The following is a 25,655-nucleotide window of genomic DNA, read 5'->3' as shown; positions in this document are numbered from 1 at the left end:
GAACCCATGGTACTGCCGTGTACTTTGCTACTACTACTCTGGAATAAAACTTATTTTTTCTTCAAGACGTCCTCATATTTTGTCTTACATAGTTAAGAATGATAGTTATTAACTTCAGTTAGGGGTGTAGGAATTAAGCATCTAAATGTGAGTAACCAGAATAAGGCATTAAGTCCTAATAAACTCTTATGTGCTAGTCATGCTATTGGTTGATTTATACTTCTGCATCAAGCTCATGCGTATGCTCCATCACTCGACGTAGTCTTAATAATCTTAATAATAGCACAAGCTCTGTGATTGGTCAGCTTGGTAGAAGTGATGAATGTGGGCGGTGCTGAAAGCCGCGAGCCCAATGGAGAGAGCGTTTACAAGTTTTGAGTCCCGTAAAGGAGCTCTAGATAAAATCTTTAGTATTGTGTTCACCTTGTGATTGCAGAGCACAAACAAACAGCATGCAGAAGTATAAATGCATGACTAAGCACAAGGCATGAGATCACTCGATGTAGTGGTATAAATCAGCCTTAATAAGCAATTAATTTAGTTGGTCGTTAACTGACTTTGTTTGCAAGAATAAATGTTTTTACAGTCTATTTAAGGGACACTATTTAACACTAGCTTAAGGTACAATTCTCTATTAACAGATCATTAACTAACGCCCTATGCACACGTCATAGCAGTGTCAGCCTATGAAATTTGTCAGCAATAGGCTACTGTCTGAGCTGGTGTATTTGCATACAGCGATCTGATTGGCTGACGCTTCCGTCGGCGCTTAAAGTTGAGCAAGCCTCAACTTCTGCAGCAAGCAACGCCTCTAAAGCGGCGGCGATGGATCCACAATGTAGTTCGGCAACACTTGACGTCACACATTCAAAGTGAATGTGAAGCGTTGAAGCTGACGCCCCATGTGAATGGGGCGTAAGACTTTTAGCTCAATATACTTCTAATTTGCTGCTTTAATAATTAAGCTAGTATTTGGCTTTAGGTATGGGGAGGGATTAGGAATATAGAATAAGATCATGCAGAATATGCACTTTATAAATACAAATATTCATTCATTTTCCTTCGGCTTAGTCCCTTTATTCAGGGGTCACCACAGCGGAATGAACCGGCATATGTTTTACATAGTGAATGCTCTTCCAGCCGCAACTCAGTACTGGGAAACACCAATACACACACTCATTCCCACACAAACACCCATACACACTCACCTATAGAGCATGTCTTTGGACTGTGGGGAGAACCAGAGCACCAGGAGGAAACCCACACGAACAAGGGGAGAACATGCAAACTCCACTGAGAAATGCCAACTTACCCAGCCAGGGCTCGAACCAGCAACCTTCTTGCTGTGAGGTGACAGTGCTAACCACTGAGCCATGCGCCTTTTGTAAAGCTGCTTGAATGATAGATATTGTGAAAAGCACCATACAAATAAACTTGAATTTAATTTGAAAATAAATAAGCCACTATCCTAATAATAGTCAGGTAATAAGCAGCCAGTTATTAGCGAGATTTGGTACTTTAACGATAGTGTTAATATTCTAACATATAATTCAGACTATAGAGTAAGTCCTTGTATAACAGAAGGACAAAACTTCCTGCAGCTCTTAATATCTTGCAGAAACGATCATAGCAAAGACTTGAATCCTAAAGCAGTATCTCTTCTCAAGCTTGGACAGAGTAAACATTGGACAGCAGCACTGAAGCAAACGACTCGCTTATAATTAATTCACAAGTCTGGAGTGCTGTGCTCACTTCTGCTCAAGTGCCATTAAGATCATCTGATGTTGACAGAATGTCAGAGAGGAACTAATGAAGAGCTGTGGCTGCTCAGAATGGGAAAGCTGCAAATGCTAATAATGTTAAACCCGTCTGATTTAAAAGCAAAAATAGATTTCTTTTAGATTACAATTTAATAATGATAATGGGGACAGACACTAACTTCAGTCATGCAGTTTAGACGCTGCAAAGCACGAAATGCCGACATTCATTGGATTTGCAGCTTTCTTCTTAGGAATCAATAATAATTACTTGAAGTTTTTGTTCTCCAGCCCCTGCATTTTTATATTATTTCAAAACTCCCCCTCATTGGAATATTTATCAAAGTAAATAGAATACAGGGTGATTCAATAAGAATACCACAACTTTCAGGTTGATGTCACTCGAGTGTCTGGAGGGGGTCATATTGAACATCTATGACCTTGTTTTCTTCTGAAAAAAACTTTAAGTACTCTTCACATTTAGTAATTACCCAAGGTTCCATCATGTTTCTTTGATTAAATACAGATTTTCAAAGTTGTGGTATTTTTTTGAATCCCCCTGTACAGTAGAAATCCTATATAATATAAGAACATGGACAAAAAATGTTGGAAATTTTAATAACTCTAAATTAAAATTGGAAAATCCCCATTTTATGGTTGCTGTTACATATAGCCCCATTCGCACAGTAGTACTAGTAAACGGCAGTAAAATATCAGAACGGCTTTACTGGTAAATGTGCAGTTCACACAAAGCAGAATTCCATCTTTTTAGCTTTACTACTTTAGTTCACTGGTTTTAATTGACTAGTAATGGCCATTTTTCAGACACTGGGATACAGACTTTTCTGGAAAATTGCTGTGAAGATAGAGCTGGGTGATATTGCAAAAAAATTATCATGATATCATGTTCCATGTCATTCAGGATCAAGAATTATTGAATATTTTTAACAATTTTTATTTTAATTTACCAACATTACAAAGTCAAATAGTTTTAATAGTCAAAAACAAAAATATTTAAACAAAATATCTGATCTCTTTATAATAAAAGTGTTAATGAAACTCTTAAACTTGAGACCGTAAACCTCTGTGAACAAAACATATTATGATAATCAGATCTGAGCTTTTAAGTACGGAACTAACCATCTTTATTCAAATACAACATTACAAATTGTTAAGTTGAATGACTATATTACCCCCTATGCTAAAAAGTCTTTCAGATGGGGTGCTACTAGCTGGGATGCACAAGAAAAGAAACCAAAAAGCCATTCTGGCAACATCCTTCGTTATTTACAATCACCTCACTGCTGCAATACAGCACTCATTTTCGCATGTGTTGTTATTCTGACCTGAAGTGACAATCATGAGCTTGTGATTTCCTTTACCGTTTTCTATGGCGTCTCTTGTAACTAGGCGACCATCAACCGTTTTCTCAGAGGATGACAAACAGACAAACCATTGCTGCAGCTCCGATGCAAGTTTATAGAGAAAAGTAAAAAGCACTGCAGTGTTTGGATGCGCTGTGTTTGTCTGAGGTAATTAATCTGCCGTTAATACTGAAATGTGTATATCCATACAAATTGTGAAGCAGATTGTTAGTTCTACTTGTATAAATCGCGGTGCGCTCGCAGTATTCTGAAAAGTTAAGATGTTTTTCAACTGGGTGTACCTGGAAATGACAAACACCAAGCTTATTGGCATTCCTTCCAAAGTGTGCACTCAGCAGCCACAAATTAATAAAACTATTGCCTTCATATCGAAACATCATTCCAAACTTTTTTTATCATTATTGACAATACCGATTTTAACGATTTTATTGCCATTAACAAGGGGCATCAGTTTCAGCGCTTCCCATTCACTTTAAATGGGTGACGTCAGGCGTTGCCGAACTGCATTGTGGATCCATCGGCGCCGCTTCAGTGGCGTTGCTCACTGCAGAAGTTGGGACTTTCTCAACTTTTCAAGCGCCGACGGAAGCATCAGCCAATCAGATCTCTGTATGCAAATACACCAGCTCAGACAGTAGCCGATTGCTCTCTAATTTCATTGCCTGATGCTGCTATGATGATCGCATCAGCACCAATTTCAGACACGCCCTCAGTCAAACGTTGACACTGAAGCCCTGTGTGAATCGGGCGTAAGTAAAGTTGTAACATTACCAGTAAACTGCTGTAATTTGGCTGTGGGTGAACAGTGCGTTTTTTTTATTTACTCCAGTAATTTACTGGTATCACTGTGCGAAAGGGGTAAATGTTGTAAATTCTTATTCCTGAAAAATGCAATTTCTGGTATTTTTAAAAAGAACCTGTTTACATGTGATCTGTTCATGTCAATTTCATGAGTAATATTTCTGAAAAATCTGTATGTGTTAAAAGTTCTGAAACATTATTGTCGTAGCGACATTACATAATTGTAAACATTTTTAAAAAAATATTTTTTGGCATAGAAATTTTAAAATGAGAATCTAATTTTTTTCTAAAATAACAAAAAGATGCAATATTTTAGACATGTTGCATTTTAGACCAATACCAATATTTAAAAGTTGCTTTTGGAATAATCCAGATTGTCAATAACAACAACTAAAAACATTTGTTATTCTGACCATTTTCAAACATGCTCTACATCAGTGTTTCTCAACCACGTTCCTGGAGGACCACCAGCACTGCATGTTTTGGATGTCTCCTTTGTCTGTCACACCCATTACAGGTCTTTCAGTCTCTGCTAATGATCTGATGAATTAATTTAATGATCTGATGAATTAATTTTGTTTGGTTAAGGAGACGAGGAAAATGTGCAGACCTGGTGGTCCTCCAGGAACGTGGTTGAGAAACACTGCTCAACATGACAGCAATTGTATTTGAAATGTGGGAAAAAAAATTCATAATCTAGACAAACTGAGATTTTTAAATTATCCTTTACTTTAATGTGCGTATATATATATATCTGTTTTTACATTTGAGCTCATATTTCTGAGAAACTCTTCATCTCCCTGGTGTCTGTCATGAAAATCTCAATTATTTTAAGGTCAGTTTTACTTACTACTCAATTCGAAAGTCTGTTTATCATCTTAAAAAGCTTAACTGTGCAGTGTTTACCAGGTCAAGGTTTAGCCAGCTTATGGCAGTGATAGTCACACATGGTGTAAAAGAGAGTGGCTAAAAGCAGGATTAGATAGCAGATGACTCAGGTTGACAGTAGTCTGTTCGGGGTGAATGGGGTTAAAGATTAGTTGTCTTGCTAAAGCTGTCTGTGCAGTAACAGAGGCACGAAAATAGCTGTTTAAAATCCAGTTTGTACTTTACATTAGAATTTTCAATAAAAATAATGTCTCAGATTTAGTGTTTAGGGTAGGGGTGCCCAAACCTTTTCTTATAAAGGGCCAAAAACCAAACTTGACTGAGCTCTATGGGCCGAAAGTAAATATACCAAACTGTATTACATCAAAGCTTTCATGAGTATTTTCCTAATTTACTTCCTAATGTTTAAAAATAACTAGAAAACACTATAAAATTGTATTAACTAATGCAGTGTATTAAAAAAAAAACAATTATAATAAATTTATTACAGTACAAACATCAACAATCCCATTAATAACACTGAATACACTAAGCACATGCACATGCCTTTGCTTTGATTTGCTCTGATGTCTTGTGCATTGTCCACTATCCATCGAGTGACTGTATTTACATTTTAAAAATCAGATATGAAACAAATTACAAAAGCAGATTACAGAACAAACAAAAGGTTACATTAAATTGGAAATGACAATCTCTGCCCAAGAAATTCACCCTAACCACCTCTCCATCATTCTCCCTCTCTTCACAGATGGGACAGTGGGCCAAATGGAAGGATAGCATGGGCCAACTTTGGCCCGTGGGCCCTACTTTGGGCAACTCTGGTTTAGAGTTTATGCACTGTAAAAAATGTTTTTAAATTGAATCAAAGGAACGTATCTAGTAATCTCAACTTACTTCAATCAAACTGACAACAAATATTGTTCCTTTTTTTTATAGCAAAGGGACAGTTCTATCATTTCTGTCAACTTACTTTACTTGTTTTGAACATGTTTGCTTTATTCTTCTGTTGAACACAAAATAATATATTTTGAAGAAAGCTGGAAAACCTGTACCCATGATCATGGTATATTTTTTTGTCCTTTATGGAAGTCAATGGTTACAGGTTTCCAGCTTTCTTCAAAAATATCTTCTTTTGTGTTGAACAGAATGAATCTAAACGTTTAAAACCACTTGAGGGAATTTTTTCTCCAAAAATTCATACACTTTGAGTAAACGTGTTTATAAATTTAGTCGAAATCTGATTAACGTAGTAACATAAAACATTTGTTTACAGTGTATATTTCAGATCTCAAAACTTCTGGTAGTACCTAGAATAGCAAAGTCGAGTAAAGGAGGTCGAGCCTTCTCATTTATGGCTCCTAAACTCTGGAATGGACTTCCTTATAATATCAGAGACTCAGACACACTCTCTCAGTTCAAAACTAGATTAAAGACCTATCTTTTTAGTAAAGCATACACACAATGCATCACATAACGGTATAATGCATGAATGTGGTCCACACAGATGAGCTGGCTTGACAACCACCTGCAGGACACACTCCTCCTTAATACACCAGACATTGTGTTAGAAACTCTCAAATGCTTTACATGTTTGTTTCTGTTTGTTTATATAACTGCTGTTTTCCTTTATAACACTTCATTTTTGCATCTCGTTTAAACAGCAGCTACGCTAATTATTTTCTGTATTCTCTAATTCCACCTGGGCATACTCATCCTGAGGTCCCTAGAGACTATGCAGAACCATTGATGTGATCCAAGACCTGTGACGAGATGATCCCAAGGTATAATCCTGCACCAGGCCGTATCCCGAACTGATGCTGTGGTCCTCATGGAGGAATGAAGTGCATGAGACTGATTTCTGAAAGACCACAGTGACAAACGAGTCCCTGCATTGATCCTATGGGCCAGCCTGACCTCCCGTCGTGCCCTACTCACACCTGCAGCTTCTCCATGATGGACTTCCAGCTTCTCCAGCCTCTGGTGCCTAGACTGCAGCTCCACACAAGAAGTTTGGACTAAAGAATAATGGTCGTGCCCAACAGAGCCTAGTCTCTCTTAAAGTTTTTCTCTTCACTTCGTCAATTGGTGAAGCTTTTTTTCCTCGCCACTGTCACCACTGGATTGCTTGGATTGGGACTTGTGGAGCTGTGCCTCGGTGGATTTGCTCTTCAGTGTTTGGACTTTCAGCAGTGAAATTTAAACCACACTGAACTAAACTAAACTGAACTTCAACTCTAAAATCTGGACTTTACTAGAACTGTTAAGCTGCTTTGACACAATCTACATTGTGAAAAGTGTTATATAAATAAACATGAATTGAATTTATTATAATTTAGTTTTTCACTTTTGAAAAAATGATTAAAGTAGGAAAAATGGTGATGCACTAAACCGAAAATGCCCCCTAGTTACATGATCTCTCGTCACAAGCATCTAGTTCTTTTAAATATTAAAATGGAACATTTAATTGCCGTTTTGGACTCCATATATATAGCAATTTCCATTATCTTCAAAACATCTGCCACATGCTTTCCTTCATAGTTGTTTGTGATGCCCATCCTCTCAGTAAAATCTGTGGCTTGGCTCAGTTAGTGCATTTGGTCTGGTGGCTCTCTCATTTTCTGAGAGAGAAACATTTTCAAAGGGGCAGACTGAGCCATTGTGTTCTCAGCCAGGGAAACTTGACTAGAAAAGGGTTCCTGTAACCTTTAGCTGAAAGGAAGGGATCTATCATAAAAGCCTCTTTTGAGATACTACAGTTGGTAGCTTGTATAACTGTTGCTAAATATAGCATTCATCATTTTAGAAAGTGGTGCTTGCCAAGCCAAATGCTTAGAACAATATGTCACCCTCTTTTCTGACGTTCGCGAAATATTCAAAAGTGTCTTTCAACTCTTGGCTACTTGCCAGCTTGTTCTCCTGCTGTGCAAGTCAATCACTTAATTGATTCCCTTTCTCCTCCTTTTGCTTGGATGCTATTTATAGGGCTCTTCTACCTTGCAGGTGATTTTTGTCTCTATTGTTTTTTTTTCTTCCTCTTAGAATAGTCCTGCTTTTTTTTAAGTAATACTGCATTTACTGAAATCCACTAAACAAAATACTAATTACTTTCAAAATGTTTGTATGGGATGCTGTGAATTATTTCCCTCAGTAATCGTTTAGAATGCCTAAATATATAAATACAAAACTTTAATGAAATATGAAAAGCTCCTAAAAACTGCAGAAACGTCTCGTATATCATAAAGCCATCAATATTATATATGCGACATAGAAACGTACATTATCTGTCCCTGAAATAAAAACATAAATACAGTGAATAAAAAGTATTTCATCCCACAAAATGTCTAAAATGGACTGCTGGTGGATTTCTGTGAGTTGTTCTGTAAAGTTCATTTGGTTCTCAGATTTCTGTTCTTTATTAAAAACACTTTACAAACGTACAAACCCTTTCATTGACCCTAAATGATCCTACAGCTTTAATAGTTTTGTAATGCTAAAAACGGTTTTAGAAAAAAACATACTTCAGAAATAGCAAGTTTAAGCTGTTTTCGTTCACATCAATTGATTAAAAACACGAAATTATAAGTAAATTCTACAAATAAATACTACAAATATATAATATTGTCCCCATGTTTCTGTCAGTCCTGTCACATTTGCATTATATTTAACTTAACGTGTGCAATAAAGCTTTAAGGCTATGACTCGAAGGAAGTGACATCATTTGATGGAGAAGCTGACATTGATCAAAGATGTGTTCGGTCATTGAATTGTATGATTTTATGCTTGTTTTTGTATGATATATTGAGGGCGACAAGCTTAACCCTTTAAGGTACACTCCTTGAAAATAATTTTTTTGGTACACATCTTGATTGAATAATATACTGACACAACTCTGATAACTAGTAATAAGCAATTAAAATAATAATGATAATCTATAGATAAAAGGTCAATCAGCTGTTTATGTTGCGACTTAAAGAGTTAAGTCAGGCCCTGTCACATTTTTTATAAATGAAAATGTACGTTTCTAGTAGAACGTTCCATATATATAGTCAAACCTGAAATTATTCATACGCCTGGAAAATTCTGACTTAAAGTTGCTTTTATTCAACCAGCAAGTTTTGTTGTGAATTTTATTTATAAACTAATTTTGAGAGAAGCACGTGCTTATGATTGTCTACGGCTGGTCCTGCATTAGCTTATGATTGATTCATTAATCAGATGACTCCTAACTCACTATAAATAACCCGGGTTTCTTACCTCAGCATCTTTGTCTTAAAGAATCGCCCCCACCCACTTCTACTCCCCCTCTTTTTAGATGGGTGACATGGTGGCCCAGTGATTAGCACTGTTGCCTCACAGCTAGAATGTTTCTGGTTAAAGTCCCTGAACCAGTTGACATTTCTGTGCAGAGTTTGCTTGTTTTCCCTGTGCTCACGTGGGTTTCCCCTGTGTTCTCCGGTTTACTCTCACAGTCCAAAAAACACACAACCTAAATAAATTGAACATACCATATGCCATCATAGCCAAGCTCTTAGCAAGACATATATCTCTCCTTAGCCATCCCTATATCTGTCATTAACCAGAAATAAGTCGGTGGAGTTCATCAAGATCTACCTCAGCTCAAACTCCCCTCTTGCCCTGCTAACAGGAGGGAGCCCAGGGCTCGAGGATCTCATAAGCTCAGGGCTCTCTCCCGGGACAGCATGCCAAACAAGCTTTATTATCATTTTTCAGCTAAGTGGGAACTCTAAATGTGATTTAATTTATTATTATTATTATTTTTTTTTTTTACCAGAAATGACACAGGCTTCAACCAAAAGATAATAAGACGATGTACAAGAGGCAGCATTTATATAAATTTAGGTAAGAATTCGCCAGGAGTGTGAATAATTTCAGGCTTGACTCTTTATTTTTAATTATATAATTGAAAAAAAATATATATTAAAATAAAAATGAATGCAACTGAAAAACCTCAACGAATAGGGTCAGCAGTATTATTGCCTTATGGCACCTATTAGAGCAGGTGATAATGTTTTGGATGCCCTGACAGTTATGAAGTATCAGTATAAGGTATGGGATATTTTCCCTAAAATGTGGTACATTTCTGAAATGTCCTAAATAGCTAGAATCAGAATCAGCTTTTTTTCACACATTAGTCACTAATGCCAACAGAAGATAAAGGCATTTTTTTTTATTTTAATAAAAGGCTTTATATTGTAATTATGTTAAACTGAGATATAGTTAAATAATCTGGTATCACACTATCAAGAGTGTGGTTTCGTCAGTGCTGTGTTAAAACATGAATTGATTTTATAGAACTATTAGCCAAAAAAAAAAAAATTAGGAGACTTATTTAAAACAAAATGTTGTGCCTTTGCTTTGTTCCGCCATCCAATATTGTTTGAAACAAAGTCTGAAAAGAAGTATTCATGTCAGTGATTAATCAAATTTAATTTGTATGAATGATTCAATTGCCCATTCATATTGAGAGTCATTTGCTTTGTTTCTAAATGAATTAGAATGAATGAGAAAGACCCACTAATCAACTTCTTTTTTCTTTTTTTTTAATCTTTCCCATAACTACATTTTTTTAATCACAACTTTTTCTAGTTATCATTTCACAGTTTATTTTTTCTGATTTCAATACTTAATTTTTCTACTTATTACTACTTAATTAACAATGACCTGTAGGATATACAACGTGTGGAATAAAAATTAATGCCTTACCGAACGTAGAAGAATTTTATCTCATTTGTGTTGAGAAATATTGTTAAAGTTAAAGAAATCCATTCCTTATTAAAATAAAATTCTGGATATCCAAGAGGAGGGGGGAGGGGGGCAAAGTAATGTAATTGTCCATGTGCTTCTCTTAAAATCTACAAGATGGCTTAATGGTGTTAATGTCTATGCTTCTGAAAGTGTTCAGCAGGTGATGCTGTTGGCAAAGGCCTCTGGCTGTTTACGGAGCAGCATGAAGCTGACTCAGCATCACCTTTTGTCTCGGTCTTCTTCGTTTAGCCCCCAAAAATGACATTTGCCTTCCACTCTTTCTGATGTCTGAACTGCACTGCACAAACTAAACTTCCCCTGAGGGGTGAATTGGCCTGGACTTAAACTGGGCCAGCAGATTACAGCCAGGGCTTCATCAGAATATGACAGTGCGTGAGCCTTTACTCTGTACAGCTGGACTATAATCTCAACTATAATCCTATTTTAGGATTATTCTTATGAATGTACATCAATATTATATTGATATTAAATCCTTAGTGGTTTTATGTTATACATAATTTGAAATTGATATTTGTGTATTACAAATAACATTACAAATAACTTATTTTATGTTGTCTTATTAGAAACAAATGGTCACTCATTTATTATTTCAAACAAACACAATTTACATATATTTACAAAAACGTTTAGCTTATTGAAACATAAATTAAACATAAAAGAGTACGTTTTAGGTTTAATAGGACTTATGTAATATAGTGCTAGACTTAAACAAGTAATACACTGAAACAAAATGTTTTTTGCTAAATTGTTGCAAACAATTTAAACTGAATTTAAACAAATCAATTCAATTTAGTAATGTTCCTAATTTGTTGGTTTAAATTCAACCCAAATAACTTTGCAACCACTTGCCTTAAAAATGTAAATCCAGTGAATCTTTTTTCTGTTTTACTACTAATAACCAGTTTCTTTAAAATCATCAATAATCAGCTTTATATATTTATCATCACAATTAGCCTATTGTCAGACTCATACATTTGAACTAAATGAATCTCACAAGTCGCTTTAACCATTTATTTAACCAGCTACTAAATGTAAATATAGTATAATAGTAAAATATGATGTTTTTAATTAGTTAAATTAAAATGTCACATTTGATATAATCAAGTTAAAGTCTTGTCTGAGGAGCGAACATGGGAGCGAAGCGCTGAGGGAGTGGCTTCTGTTGTCAAGGACAACAGCATCAACACACATCGCGGTGACAACACTCCCGCGCGCACACGCACAAAGAGAGAGAGAGGGAGAGGGAGGAAGAGGGTGTGAGAGAGTCATGTCTGAGAGAGTCAGTCATTCAGTGAATCGTTCCCTCTTCTTGTGCACCGAGGCAAACAGTTGCAAGCTCCCAACTACAGAGTGCTTCTGCTGGACTCGAGCTCTGCCCTAAGCCGCTGAGGAACCGCAGACGCTGGAGGAGGAGGTGGAGGAAAAGGAGGAGGGACACCGGTGAACAGATTAAAGCCCTCTCTGCTCCTCTCTCTCTTTCATTCCCTCCGAGTGAGGAGAGATAACTCTGGGCTCTGCATGCTGTAATCACATTGCTTCTGTGTAATTTGCTCCTCTCCATTACTTGTCCTTCCTCTTCTTTTTTTAAACTCTGCTGCGGTCTGGAGGAAAGGCACCATTCTAAGGGACTTGTGCCTCTCGCGTGCTTTTCCCCTTTTCCCTTTCCTTCTCGCTCTCTCTCTCCTTCTTTCTCTCTTTAAATGTGAGTGGAAGGTGGAATTGGGGGAGTGATTTAGGGAGTGGGATAAAGCGTTGTGGCCAGCTGGAGAGATGGGCAAATCCAACAGCAAACTAAAGCCTGAGGTAGTGGAAGATTTGTGCAGAAAGACCTACTGTGAGTACTGCTACATTTATTCAATTTTTCCATGTCTAGTGCCATTTTGTGCTGGTTAATTACATGTTGTACCTAATTATTTTCGTCCTCTAAATTTAAGTGAAACCGAACAGTTTACTTTAAAGGGATAGTTCACCCCAAAAATGAACATTTTGCAACTATTTAGTCCCCCTGACTTGTTCAAAACCATTTGAGTTTTTTTTGTTCTGATGAAACACAAAAGATATATTGTAGAATTTTGAAAACCTGTAACTATTGACATCCATTGTATTTTTTTTCTAAGGGTTTTTCAAGGGTTACAGGTTTCCAACATTCTTAAAAATATCTTCATATAATATCTTCAACTGAACAATAAACAAGCTCAAACTTGTTTAAAACAAGTCAAGAATGAGTAAATAAATGGCATATTTTTCATTTTAGGGTCTCTTGGTTAATTTCTAAAATATAAGCATTGTTGGATTCCATAAGAGACTGAGGTATACACTTAATGTAACTAAGCTAAGACTATTGATTGTGTTTGTTTACATGTGTGTGTCCTGCCTGCCTGCCTACCCTATTATGTACGATGTCCCTTTAAGTGGAACTGGATGATCATTTCGTCTCTGGGGTCATTGATTTTCCTCTGTCACTAATCATATAATCATTAGGCGTGCTTTGACTGGCTTGCATCTCTGTTGTGAGAAGATAAGGTGTACATGAACAGCTGGCAGCGACTCTCACGTCCTGTCAATAAGGTGTGGGACTAACAGAAAATTGTGTAGCAACAATCCCTCCCTGAGGTGGGGAAAACATGGCATTATCATCATTATCACATCAACTGGCTTTGGGTTGATGTAAACGAGACAAGTCTTTGAGACCTTGTCAATGATGCGTGTTAATCACAGAGCAAAATGGATGAAGCAAATTTTAGAGAGAAAGTAGAACAGCTTTGACAATTAGGAAATAATTAAGTGTGCACTGGATTTAGAAACAATGGTTTGAGGGAATGTTTTTGTAGTGCAGGTGCTCACTAACCATGGTTAATCTGTATGTTATATTCAAGGCATTTACATTAGCACACAAACACAGGAGAGAAGAAGCAAGCGATTGTGAAGTATAAGATTCTGACAGTATGATAACCTTGGATAAAAACATCACTGTTTCATGGTATCACGGTATTGTGCTCACTGCTCTAAAATACATTCTTTTTAAATGTCTGGGTAAAAAACAAAAACTTTTTTCTCCTTTGAAACAATATATTCTATTTTTTTAAAGATTTATAGTATTTTGGAGCAGTAAACATGTCAGACTAAACAATGAAAATGAATCATTGACTTCTGTTGTCTTCATTTGTTTTAAAAGCACAGATTTCTTTACAATTTAAAACGGCATCTTTTGATTTTTTTTTTTCTGCTGGAGATACTGTTGTCCTAAAAAAAAAGTAAATAAAAAAAATCTTACACATACCTTATGAACGGTATTACAGAAAATGTTGCCGGTTTTAAAACCTTGACTTTTCCAAACCACGGTATACCTTGAAAACAGTTATCGTCCCATGTCTGTTGGGAAGTTACTTTTTTTCATAGTGCATATTTTGTGTCACCCTTTACGGATCACAAATTATTCACATCTTCTTCTCAAACTTGCATCTCTGGGGTATGTATTCCTTAAATTCAGCCTTGAACTAGATGCAAATGGATGACAGGGCAGTCAGTGAAGCTTGACGTCTTTTGTGACTGTAACTTTAAGTATCCATGCTAAAGTTCAAGTTTGCTGACCTCCAACCTCTGAATTTTTATTATGCAAAGACATTTGACCAGTAGGGGATCAAAATGTCACAGACTGACCTTTTGGCTCAGTACAAAGAATATAAATTTCATTGCTGAAAAGTGTAGTAGATATATTATGGTCAGAATTATTGGTACCCCGGGTCAAAGAAGGCTGTGTAAATAAAACATACATCATTTATCCTTTTAATTCAAAACCCTTTCATTCAAAAATCAGCCCCCCAAAAAGCCTTTCAATGAAGTAATACAATTGTGGCTATGATTCATTGCTGAATGATTCCCTATTATGAACAGTTCAGTTTAATGCAGTGACCTGAAAAAACATTCCCCAATGAATCTGTTGTAGGGCTGGCACAGTGGCTCAGTGGTTCATTGTCACCTCACAGCAAGAAGGTCACTGGTTCGAGTGCCGACTGGACCAGTAGACTTTTCTGTGTGGAGTTTGCATGTTGTTCCCATGTTCACGTTGGGTTTCATCTGGGTTTAAATACATGTATATATTGTTATAGGTATAGGTTAATTGGATAAACTAGATTAGCTGTAGTGTGAGATAAAGTGTGTGGGTCAGCAACATAAAACATATATGAGAGTTACTGGCGGTTCATTCCACTGTGACAACCCCTGAAAAAACAGGGAATAAGCTGAAGGAAAAAGAGTAAGTGATGAATCTGCTGTGACTTTAGTCTTTTATTTACACAGTGACTTGCTCTCAGTTGCAGTTGTAAATGTTTCTTGTTGTACCTGAATGTTTCTGAACATCAATACATTGTTTTCAATAGTGCACAGTATTCGTTTTCTTTCTACAAATTTAAAGCCTTACATTTGACTTAAATGCAGGAACCCTGATAAAAAGTGTATTTCGAGATTGCATTTTCGTCAGTACAATGCAAGTCCAAATATAATAAATACATTAACACTAATTAATAATACTCGTCTGGTTACCACTTTAAAAAAAAATCTAAATTATACAAAGTAACATGAGGTCATAAGTAAATGGTTTTTAATTTGTAGATAAAAAATATATAAACAGCTCTGGAAAAAAGAAGGGATGTTTTATGGGTTCTCTGCATTGACCTTTAATAGGTAAATTTACCCTCGTTTTACTTAATAAGCTAATGACAATGTGTCTTTTAAATTTCGAGAAAGTACTCGTATTTGTGCATAGTTGATTCATTTAACGAAAATTATAATAGTAGCTAATAGTAGTATTAAGTAATAAGTTTAAAGAGGTATCATAATGTTTTTTTTATTGTCACTGACCAATTTCTTTTTACTACAGTGATATCAGTTATACTGTTTGCATTAAACTGTGGTGGTGCTAAAGTGTGACTCTAGGCCTGACATTTAACATTTTGAGTTTCCTATAATACACTGTCAAAGATCATCAGACACCTACAAGTAGGTAACTTGTTTAATATTCTACCAAATCTACTATAAACTTGAATGGAATTTAAGCACATTCCCAGCGTTAGTGAACCATTGATGTGTAATGAGCATCTTCAGAGGTCGGTTTTGTGCTCAACGGGGGGTAAAGCAGGGCTGTTAGGAAATAATTTCCTGCTTCTTCGCTGCAGGGTTAGAAAAGTGTGTGAGCTACACAAATCTATCAGACTCTGCAATAGAAGCCAAGCTTCAAAGATTGATGTCAGTCACTCTTCAGACAACAAGGCTTTTAATGCACTATTCATGTAAGTGACCTGAAGTGTTTTTTTCTGTGATTTCCTTGACATAGGTACCTTTTTCTTTTCTTTTTACTTATTTTTTTCTAGTCTAAATAAGAACAATGGAAGAGTTCAGATGCAAAAACCTTGAAGTGCCATCTAAAATTTCCATTCAAAATGAATATTTTTCTCTGCCTCCTTGTTTATGTTGAGATTCTTTAAAGACCAGGAAAAGGACTTATTCTTTGCCATAAAAGTGATATTACTGAACATACACACAGGAGCCTGATAAAAATTCTAGTTTTAGAGGAAAATTTCAGATGGCATTAAGAGGTTTTTGCATCTAAACTCTTCAATTGCATCATTTTTTTCCTTTCTTCTCTCAGCTTTTATTGAAGTTGTTAAAAATCAGAATTTTTCATGCTGAAGATTTTGATTTAACGCATGTCAACTTAATATTGCATCACATAATTGAAAGTGTGTTAAGGATAAATTGGGTTTGAGTTACGAGTTATGGTCTCTTTCCAGTGCAGCTCTCCCTCTCTGATTCCTCTATTATGAGCTGATGAATGTAGTAACCTGTAATCAGTTTAATGTGAACTGATTTCTGCATCCTATTTTTCCACCTGTAATGTGAGATGATGAATTTCCACATTCAAAAGGATAATAAATGAGGACAAAGATAGAGAAGGACTTGATTTTGTAATTAATTGGATGACAAAAATGACTAATGGCTAAAATGCCATTTGGATGTCAGATAATATTATCCAAAAGTACTACATACTGTGTGTGCCAGTCAGGAGAAAAGAAATGTTGTGTCAGTTTTTACATTTCGCATGATAGCATTGAATGTTTTTAAATGAAAGTCACTCATTTTACTAAAAAGAGAATAAGGGTTTGAGAAGTTTGAGAATAAGAGTGCAAGCTACTTTTTGGCTCTACTGTGATTTACAGGAAAATGGATGAAATGGAAATAATTTTTACTAGTCAATTCCTCAGATAATTCAAAAATAAATATTGTGTTATTTTTTTGTCAAATTCTTGGAACGTACCCATACTTACCCACCAGTGTCGATGTACAACCATATGACACTGCAACGCGCGTGATATTGCATTTATACAACAGCTCTATGGCATAATCGTTTATATAAAAAAGAAAATCAAACGCTATTGCTATCCTCTAGCGTAATATCTAAAGTAATGACTAAACGGGTGATTTTGCTCACATTTTAAGATTATTAGGTTGAACGGCATGGAATGCCATCAGTCTACAGAGACATTTCCTTGTATTTCTCTGTTGCAATTGTGATATCACTATAATTAACTCAGAAAACACCAAAGCAACGCAAACACTACCAGATTAATGTTGTGTTTGCGATAAGGAATAATGCTAAACACATGCGGGCATTTCTTTTTCCTTTCTCTTAACTGAACTAGTCTGCAATAACGAAAACAGGAGACGCATTAGAAACAAACAGAACCAAAACTCAGGGTTATACAAAGAGCGGCCAACACAAAATACATACATTTCTGATATGTGAGTCCCATCTCACAATCAATACACTACAATTATTAGTGTAAATACTGCACTGCAACATACAAAAAAGAGAGATTGACTCAGAATGTCACTTACCAGTTTAATAATGATTTGATCAGCTGTAGTTAGAAATTACGCAGAGTTTTTCTCCTCTAAGGGCTTATTATGCAGTCTCTGTCGCCATCTTGTGGATGGACAGTGTCAACTGTCTTTGCTCTGCTCGGTATGACAGGCTGATGGATGCCGACGTGCTGTATCTCAGAAGTGATATTTAAAATAGGCACTATCCTTATAAATAAACTATATAGTTGGAATGTAAACAACAACATTTTTGCTTTAAAAGTCTCAAAAGTACATTATGTTGTCCAACAGCTGCAATATTTGTCAAACTGTAGTGAGTTTATTGATCTGATGTCACTCTATGTGGGCAGAGTAATAGAGTAGGGTGATAAGGCTGTATGAGTGCTGTTATTGCAAAATATTGCATGGCTATCAGCCAATCAGATTAAAGAACCAGACAGAACTGTTGTATATATATATATATATATATATATATATATATATATATATATATATATATATATATATATATATATATATATATATATATATATATATATATATATATATGCACAATATTGATTTTTATAAGCTTACACTTTTTCTTTGGCCTCAAAATAATTAAACAAAATGGCAAATGGATTGACTTCCAGTATATAGAGTATATATAATATAGAGTGCTTAATCACTCTTTTTTTCATACATTTCATGTTTAGATCTGACTCCATCCATCCAACCAACAGAACCAGGCCCTGCATGTTTTTTGTTTTAATAATGATAAAAATCACAATATAAATAAAATAAACAGGCCTTCCTTACGGAATGTACTTACACATACAAAATGAGGAGTAGATGAACCATTCAAATACATAACAGATTTATATACAAGTGAAAAGAACAAAACAAAAAGCAAGCAAGCTTTGGAGCAAATCTTCTCCTTCAGTGGTTTTTCAGTTTTCCTTTACTCCAGTCCTGTCTGTTTTTTTCTGTTTCAGCCTGGTTGCGGCTTGTCTCTTCTTGTTGTCTTTGCCTGGTGTCTTTGCTGTCTGTTCCACTCACCTCTCAATCTTTCCTTCTGTACTGCTGGTTTCACATCAGCCATAGTCATCCGCTCCTCCATACCTCAAAACGTAACCTTTGGGTTCTCTGGATTCATTCATATTTCTAGTAGCAGACAGACAGCTGCCTGTTTGACTTAGCATCTGTAGTCTGTAATATCATAATATCTGACTCATTCTTTTTTTTTTTCATTCATTCATACACACACACACACACACACACACACACACACACACTCTCTTTTCATTCTGTTCTAGTTAATTTTCTTCGGTCACCATGACGATGAGCTGCATCCTTTGTTCCATTTAAAGACTGCTAGCACATCTTCCACTGCTCTGATAAGTAGAAATAGGAGGATGCATTTCCCCTGCTTCCTAGAATGCAAATGAATAGAAAGCTCATGATATTTCTGCTTTTCTGTAAACTTCACCTACTGTAAAAGGGTGTCACAAATTGCTCGCAGAACTCAGAATTTTAACAAAGGAGCATTTGTGTTAGTGTGACCAGGCCTTCGTAGGCATGTCTGATAAATATGATGGATACAAACAGATTTGATTCTGTCATTCCCTCATGCTGTGCCCTCTGTACTCCTCTTGAAGGAGACAGTCTTGAGACAGACCATTGGTGATGGCAACCGGGTCAGTCAGCTGTTCTCAAGTTTCCAGCATTGCCCCATCTCCTTCTCTGCCTTCATATTGAGTTTATGTCCACAAATAGGCTTAATCAAATATCACAGTGGGTGGCCCAGGGTAGAGGCGATACAGCAGGCATTATGTGGAGCGCGATTTACCGAGAGTCTGCATCACAGAATGTGGCCCACACAGGCAGCCTGGCAGGGGATGTCCTCTGATTCACATAATCAGCAATGCTCTGCAGTGAGCTGTAGTTTCATGAGGTCTTTACCGATGGATTGACTGAGTAAAGAGTACTTTGAGAGCAGATTACTCACTTTAGATGCAAACATTTGAACTATGGGATGCAAGCCCAATGGTAATTCTAACTTTATTTAACGAGTTCTCAACTCAGGATTTTAGTTTCCACTTTCCTAAAGAGTCCAACCTTGGTTACATGCTGTAACTTTGACATTGTGGCAGATGTTTGTTATAGAAAACTTTCTGATGAAAGTAAAATTACAAAAACATTAACAAAAAAAGTTGGTATATAATGGTAAGTTTAATGTTTTAAGTCAGTAAGTAACATGAAAGATTGTGTTTTTAGTTTAGTACCAACATTTATTTCTCTTGGGGTGATTTCACATTAAGAAAGAAAGTTAGTTCAATTGCTTTTATCCGGAATAAACCAACATAGGCTCATTCTGAAAACGTAGCCCTATATACATTTCTTGAGATCGTGGATTATGTATCCAGAGGTACGTATCGCTGCATTCTATCTTTAAAACGAATGCTACGGGGCGGTATGACGCCATTCCTTTTCACGCTTACCAGCTGACTGCTTACCTCCTTTTGGACGGCTTTCCCTCTGTTACACCCATTCACATGGGGCTACAGCGTCAATGCATATCTGAAGTTGTGTCAAGCGCATGTCTGAAGTTGGGGCTGATGCAATCATCATAGCAGCGTCAGCCAATGAAACTACTCCGCAATCCCTACGGGAAATTTGCATAGTGATCTGATTGGCTGACGCTTTCGTTGGTGCTTGAAAAGTTGAGAATTTCCCAACTTCTGCAGCGAGCAAAGCCACTGAAGCAGCACCGATGGACCCACAATTCACTTCGGCAACGCTTGACATCACCCATTCAAAATGAATGGGAAACATTGATGCTGACACCCCATGTGAATCGAGGGTTACCAGTTTGTCCAGTTAGCTCACCATGTACGTCGGCAGACTTGAGACGCGGAGAGGAGTTGACCACAATGACGGGGTTCGAGTCAAGTGAAGAACCATTTCAGAAAGCAGGGAAGACAAAAACAGAATCCAAAAAACAAAATGAACAAGTAAATAACAGAGTGAGAATGTGGTAAAATTTGAAAATGTGGTAAAAATCAGACGAGGGCTCAGTCAGTCAGTCAATGAGTCGACAGCGGCCTCTGGTGGATTTACGTAAAAACGGCAGGTGCGAATGGCATTCACGAGAGAAATTTGAGATCTCAAAAAGTGCACACAGCGGCCTCTGGTGGATTCGCAAAAACAAAAACTTCAAAAAACGTAACTTCTAGGATATATTTGACACTCTCCAGAAATGTATATAGAGGTACATTTTCAGAATGAGCCTGGCTTGGAATAAACGTGACATAAACGTTGTTGTTTTTCTTATTGTATTTGCTGCGGTTCAGAAATTGGACCGCTCAACTTCTCTGTTCTTCATGTATTTGCTGAAGATGTGAGCATTTTATGTGTCTTCTTCAGCAGATTTGATATACATGCATCTGCCCAAATGTCATTAAGGCATCATGTCTCTTCGGAGCTCCAGGTTGAACCAACACACTTTCAAATGGCTAGCAGATGTAGCAAACACAACATCTTCCCATAAGGCAAGTCAAACTGTGCGATCCTGATAACTCAAAAGGCACAGGGGATTCTGCAAATGTATCAGGGTGAGGTTGGATCATATTCACACTTTAAATGAACCATACCAAAGTTAATTTGGGATCCACACCAAAGGGGAAAACAAACTTGTTTTTGATTCAATTAAACCAGACAACACAGGTGTAAAAAAATTCGTAAATTCACTTTTGTGCTGTGGACAAAGTTAAAGACAATTATAAAGATCACAATATGCAAACACAATGAAAAAGAACAAGGAAAGTGTCATAGTGGGCAGGCTACCAAAAGAAAAGCCTCATCTGTTGTCATTCTTTGAAGACCAGTCATGCAACAGTGTTTTGAAGCTTTTGTAGAGGTTTGATTGCCCGTGATAGAAGTCAATTTCTGTGCTTTCATTTGAGATTTCAAGAATATGGGTCACCGAACAGTTTCTGGATTCTGTTGACTTCCATCTTTAACTCTTTGCAACCAACATTTTTCTAAGTATCTTTTTTTATTTCATTCGTTCATTTTCCTTCGGCTTAGTTCTTTTATTCATCAGGGGTCGCTACAGCTGAATGAACCGCCAACTATTCCAGTATATGTTTTACACATGCAGATGCCTTGTGCTTGCGCTTGTCTTTGGACTATGGGGGAAACTGGAGCACCCGGAGGAAACCCATATGAACACGGGGAGAACATGCAAACTCCATACAGAAATGCCAACTGACCCAGCCGAGACTTGAATCAGTGACCTTCTTGCTGTGAGGCGACAGTACTAACCACTGAGCCACTGTGTCGCCCCATCTTTTTTTTTTTTTCAACAGAAAATAAAAACACTTCTTACAAAACAACTTGCTGAAAAAAATGATTCATTTCTTTGACCCCAAACCTTTGAAGGAACTTAAGTAAAAAAAGAAATGTCATGAAGATCTTTTTATCTTTATTATTTTAAATGTTTTACTGTAGTGGTCCAGTTAGCATACCAATACAGTCAATGTTCAGAAATGAGACTGGCAGGGTTTCGATGTGCATATATTTCGATAGATATATTTCTGTTTCTTCAGAATGTATTAAAAATTTCACCTCCGTGCTGGTGTGTCTGATATCATTCGCATTACAAATCAGACAAATAAGAGTCTCTGAGAGATCATTGGCATTGTTCATTATTCTTTGCCTGTCTCTTGCTCTCGTCTTGCTCTTTTGCTGGTCTTAATTTGCTGCCATGGTCCACGATAACTGACAGTGAGGGGGAGAGGCTTTGGAATTGTGTTGAGCGAGTAAAAGGGCCCTGCAGCCTGATGGACAGATTAGATGAGATGGCTGGGTTATAGGCTTGGTTATTATGCTTTGAGAGATTGCAGAGTGTCTTTTATTGCCTATGTTATTTTGATAGAGAAAGCTGTTTTTCTTCTAGGCTTTTTTTGTTGTTGTTCTTTGTTGTACGAGATGGAGAAGGATGTAGTAGATGAAGTCATGTTGGGTCAGTGCACTGATGAGACACACCTGTGTTATGTGTCCTCTTCTCGTCTCTTTCTGTCTGGGCTGCCTTTTTACTATACCTACAGGTTTATATATATATATATTTATTATATATATTGTATATATGATAAATATATGTGTATATATATATATATATATATATATATATATATATATATATATATATATATATATATATATATATATATATATATATATATATATTATATATTTATATATATATATATATTTATATATATTTATTATTATATACAAATTTATTATGATAGGACAGTAGAGATTTCAGACAGGAAAGCATTGGGAGCAGAGAGAGGGGAAGGATTAGCAAAGGACCTCAAGCCAGGAATCGAACTCGGGTCACCGTGAGCACATCGGTGCTAAATGTCGGCGAACAATACCACAAGGCTATTGGTGCCGACTTATGTAAATATTTATATACTTTATTCGTTTATTAGAATGTTTGGCTTAATATTCGTCTGGTGCTCTCTCTTCTTGTCAAGGCCTGAGAACCTTGTTTCAACAAATGTCTTTGTTTCAACATAGGCTCATTCTGAAAACGTAGCCCTATATACAGTTCTAGAGAACGTGAATTATGTAGCCAGAGCTATATATATATGGCTGCATTTCTTCTTTAAAACGAACGATATAAAGCGGTATGACGACATTCCTTTTCTTGCTTACCAGCCGACAGCTTACCTCCCTTTATGGATGGCTTTTTGGCTGTTACCAGTTTGTCTGGTAACTCGCCATGTATGTTGGCAGACTTGAGACACAGAGCGTTAACCACGACAATGGGGTCCGAGTCTGGTAAAGAGTGGTTTCAGAAAGTGGGTAAGACAAAAACAATAGCTAAAAAATAAAATAAACTAGTAAATAACAGGGTGAGAATGTGGTAAAATCTGAAAACGTGGTATAAAAAAAATCAGGGGGCTTTTCTTTTTCTGGATTGCTTTTAAAACACTGTGGTTGGGTTTAGGGAAGGGGGTGGGTGGGTCAATCGGTGCTTTTAAAAACACTATTGGTTGGGTTTAGACAGTGCTTAATATGAGCCAGTTCTTGCCGCATCCTGTTTCGGAAAATTCCCGATAATTGTGTTTTGCGTTCTGGGATTTATTTTAATGGATCCGGCATTAACTTGTGAGCAGTGAATACCTGCTTGTGTGTGTGTGTGTGTGTGTGTAAGAGAGAGAGAGAGAGCGAGAGAGAGAGAGAATGTTAATGCAAGTGAAGGCTGTGTGACACACACGACGGTAGTCACCATGCGCAAGTTAAAGCAAAACTATTGGCTCTGAACACTATTGTCAGCCAATCAGCTATCTTATGTTTACAATCACTGTCAGTGGTTGGTGATTGTTGTTTTGCGCGCAGTGAGCAGCGAAAATAAATAATAGCATAGTAGCCTACCTAAATAATATTTGTGTTTTCAAAATGGCAAATGTCACTCATATTTTCATTTTTTTAAAACCACGAGTAAATCTGATAATGAGCCTGATCAAAAGAGATCTTGAGAAGAAGAAACTGCATGAATGGATCAGTATAGGGCGAGAGAAGCAACGCAATCTCAAGTCAGCCAGAAAACATGACATGATGTTTGTAGCTACATGTTTTTATTATCCATCACTGACCTATAACATTATATATGGCACAAGATAATAAAGTTTCATTCAGAAATGTGATGCTCTTTTTTGCGCCATCACCGTTTAATTGAAGTCATGTTTCGGGAAAACAAAAATTGTTTGGTGGACGTCAGTCACGGTAATTTTTATTTCCTGGTTTTGTTCCGGGAATTATTAATTTACAAATTAAGCACTGGATTTAGGGAAGGAGGAGGGTGGGGGAATCGGTCGGTCAGTCAGTCAGTCAGTCAGTCAGTCGACTGCAGCCTCTGGTGGATTTATGCGAGAACAGCAGGCGTGAATGGCACTTGCGAGAAAAATTTGAGATCTGAAAAAGCACACTCAGCAGCCTCTGGTGGATTCGCAAAAACAAATACTGCAAAAATAACGTAGCTCCTGGGACATATTTCACACTGTCCAGAAATGTATTTAGAGGTATATAATCAGAATGAGCCTGGGTTGCTTTGTTTTCATCCTTAATCAAAGAAACACTGGTCTAATCATTAATATCTTCTTACAGTTGATCCTCTCTCCTCGATTTATTTTTTCTCTGCTCAACCTTTTGGATGCACATCACTGACCATGGTAATAACAACATTCCTGCCCCAGACAGAGCTTTCTGTGTGTGCGCTCATGTATGTGTGTGTGTGTGTATCAGGACACAAATGTGTATAATGACAAGAATATGACACGGGTATTACAAAAAGATGATGGCTTATGAGGACATTGCTGACCCCTTTCGATAAGCTGGCTACAGGCATGATAGTGTAATGTTTACTTTACTAATGTAAAGTTTATTAACTGATAAAGAGAGAGTTTAATGAAACATGTCATCAATATTATGCCTATACAAAGGCTGTATTTTTTTCTGACAAATTGTTTCAACTGAAATTAGACATGCTACTCTGAGAGATTAGGAGAACTGGCCGGGATCATACTTTAGCTGTTTATTCTGCAGTTAGTTTTCAGGGCATATTCACAGACTATATCAGTCTGCGATATAGCGATAGACTGCGTCACGAGCATTAACGGCATTATCTGGATGGACTCATTCAGTAGCAAACTTGCGTTTACACTTTTGTTGAAAAAAGCACCTTATGTCCACCTTTTTTGCGGCCGCCATCCTTACTTGTGTGTCAACCAACACACCATACTCTAGCACTGGAAAAAACAATCCACTGCGTTTGGCGCTGCTTATATCTGAAGGCAGCCACAGCCTCTCACATGATAGCAGGGAAAGGCACAGCCAATCAGAATGTTCATATGCATTTTGGGGGCGGGAGGACTCATGGAGAGGACGTGATTTAACCCTTTCTGTGTGTCTAGATCTATGGTCTAGGTTAATGTTGACAGCGCAATTTATTTTATTTATTTTTTTTAAAGTGGATTAAATTATTGGTGGGGACATTTCTATGGTCGATGGATATTGGTGGGGACGTGTCACCTCCGTCCACACTAAATCTACGCCCCTGTTAAGATCAGTTCTTACTATCATTTTTACAATCTACTTAGGCTTA

General features: G+C 36.8%; 1 protein-coding gene across 1 annotated transcript in view; it reads left to right on the top strand.

Moving 5' to 3' along the window:
• The first annotated feature begins 11,866 nt into the window (after positions 1-11,866).
• ncs1a (neuronal calcium sensor 1a) overlaps positions 11,867-25,655 on the top strand; it is a 43,741-nt gene continuing 29,952 nt past the window's right edge. The window contains exon 1 of the mRNA XM_056458003.1: positions 11,867-12,452. Coding sequence (XP_056313978.1) covers positions 12,389-12,452 — 64 coding nt within the window. The 5' untranslated portion in view covers positions 11,867-12,388. The remainder of the gene's footprint in view (positions 12,453-25,655) is intronic.

Source organism: Danio aesculapii, chromosome 5, assembly GCF_903798145.1.
Source record: "Danio aesculapii chromosome 5, fDanAes4.1, whole genome shotgun sequence".
NCBI classification, from domain to species: Eukaryota; Metazoa; Chordata; class Actinopteri; order Cypriniformes; family Danionidae; genus Danio; species Danio aesculapii.
This window is presented reverse-complemented; position numbering and strand designations above follow the sequence as displayed.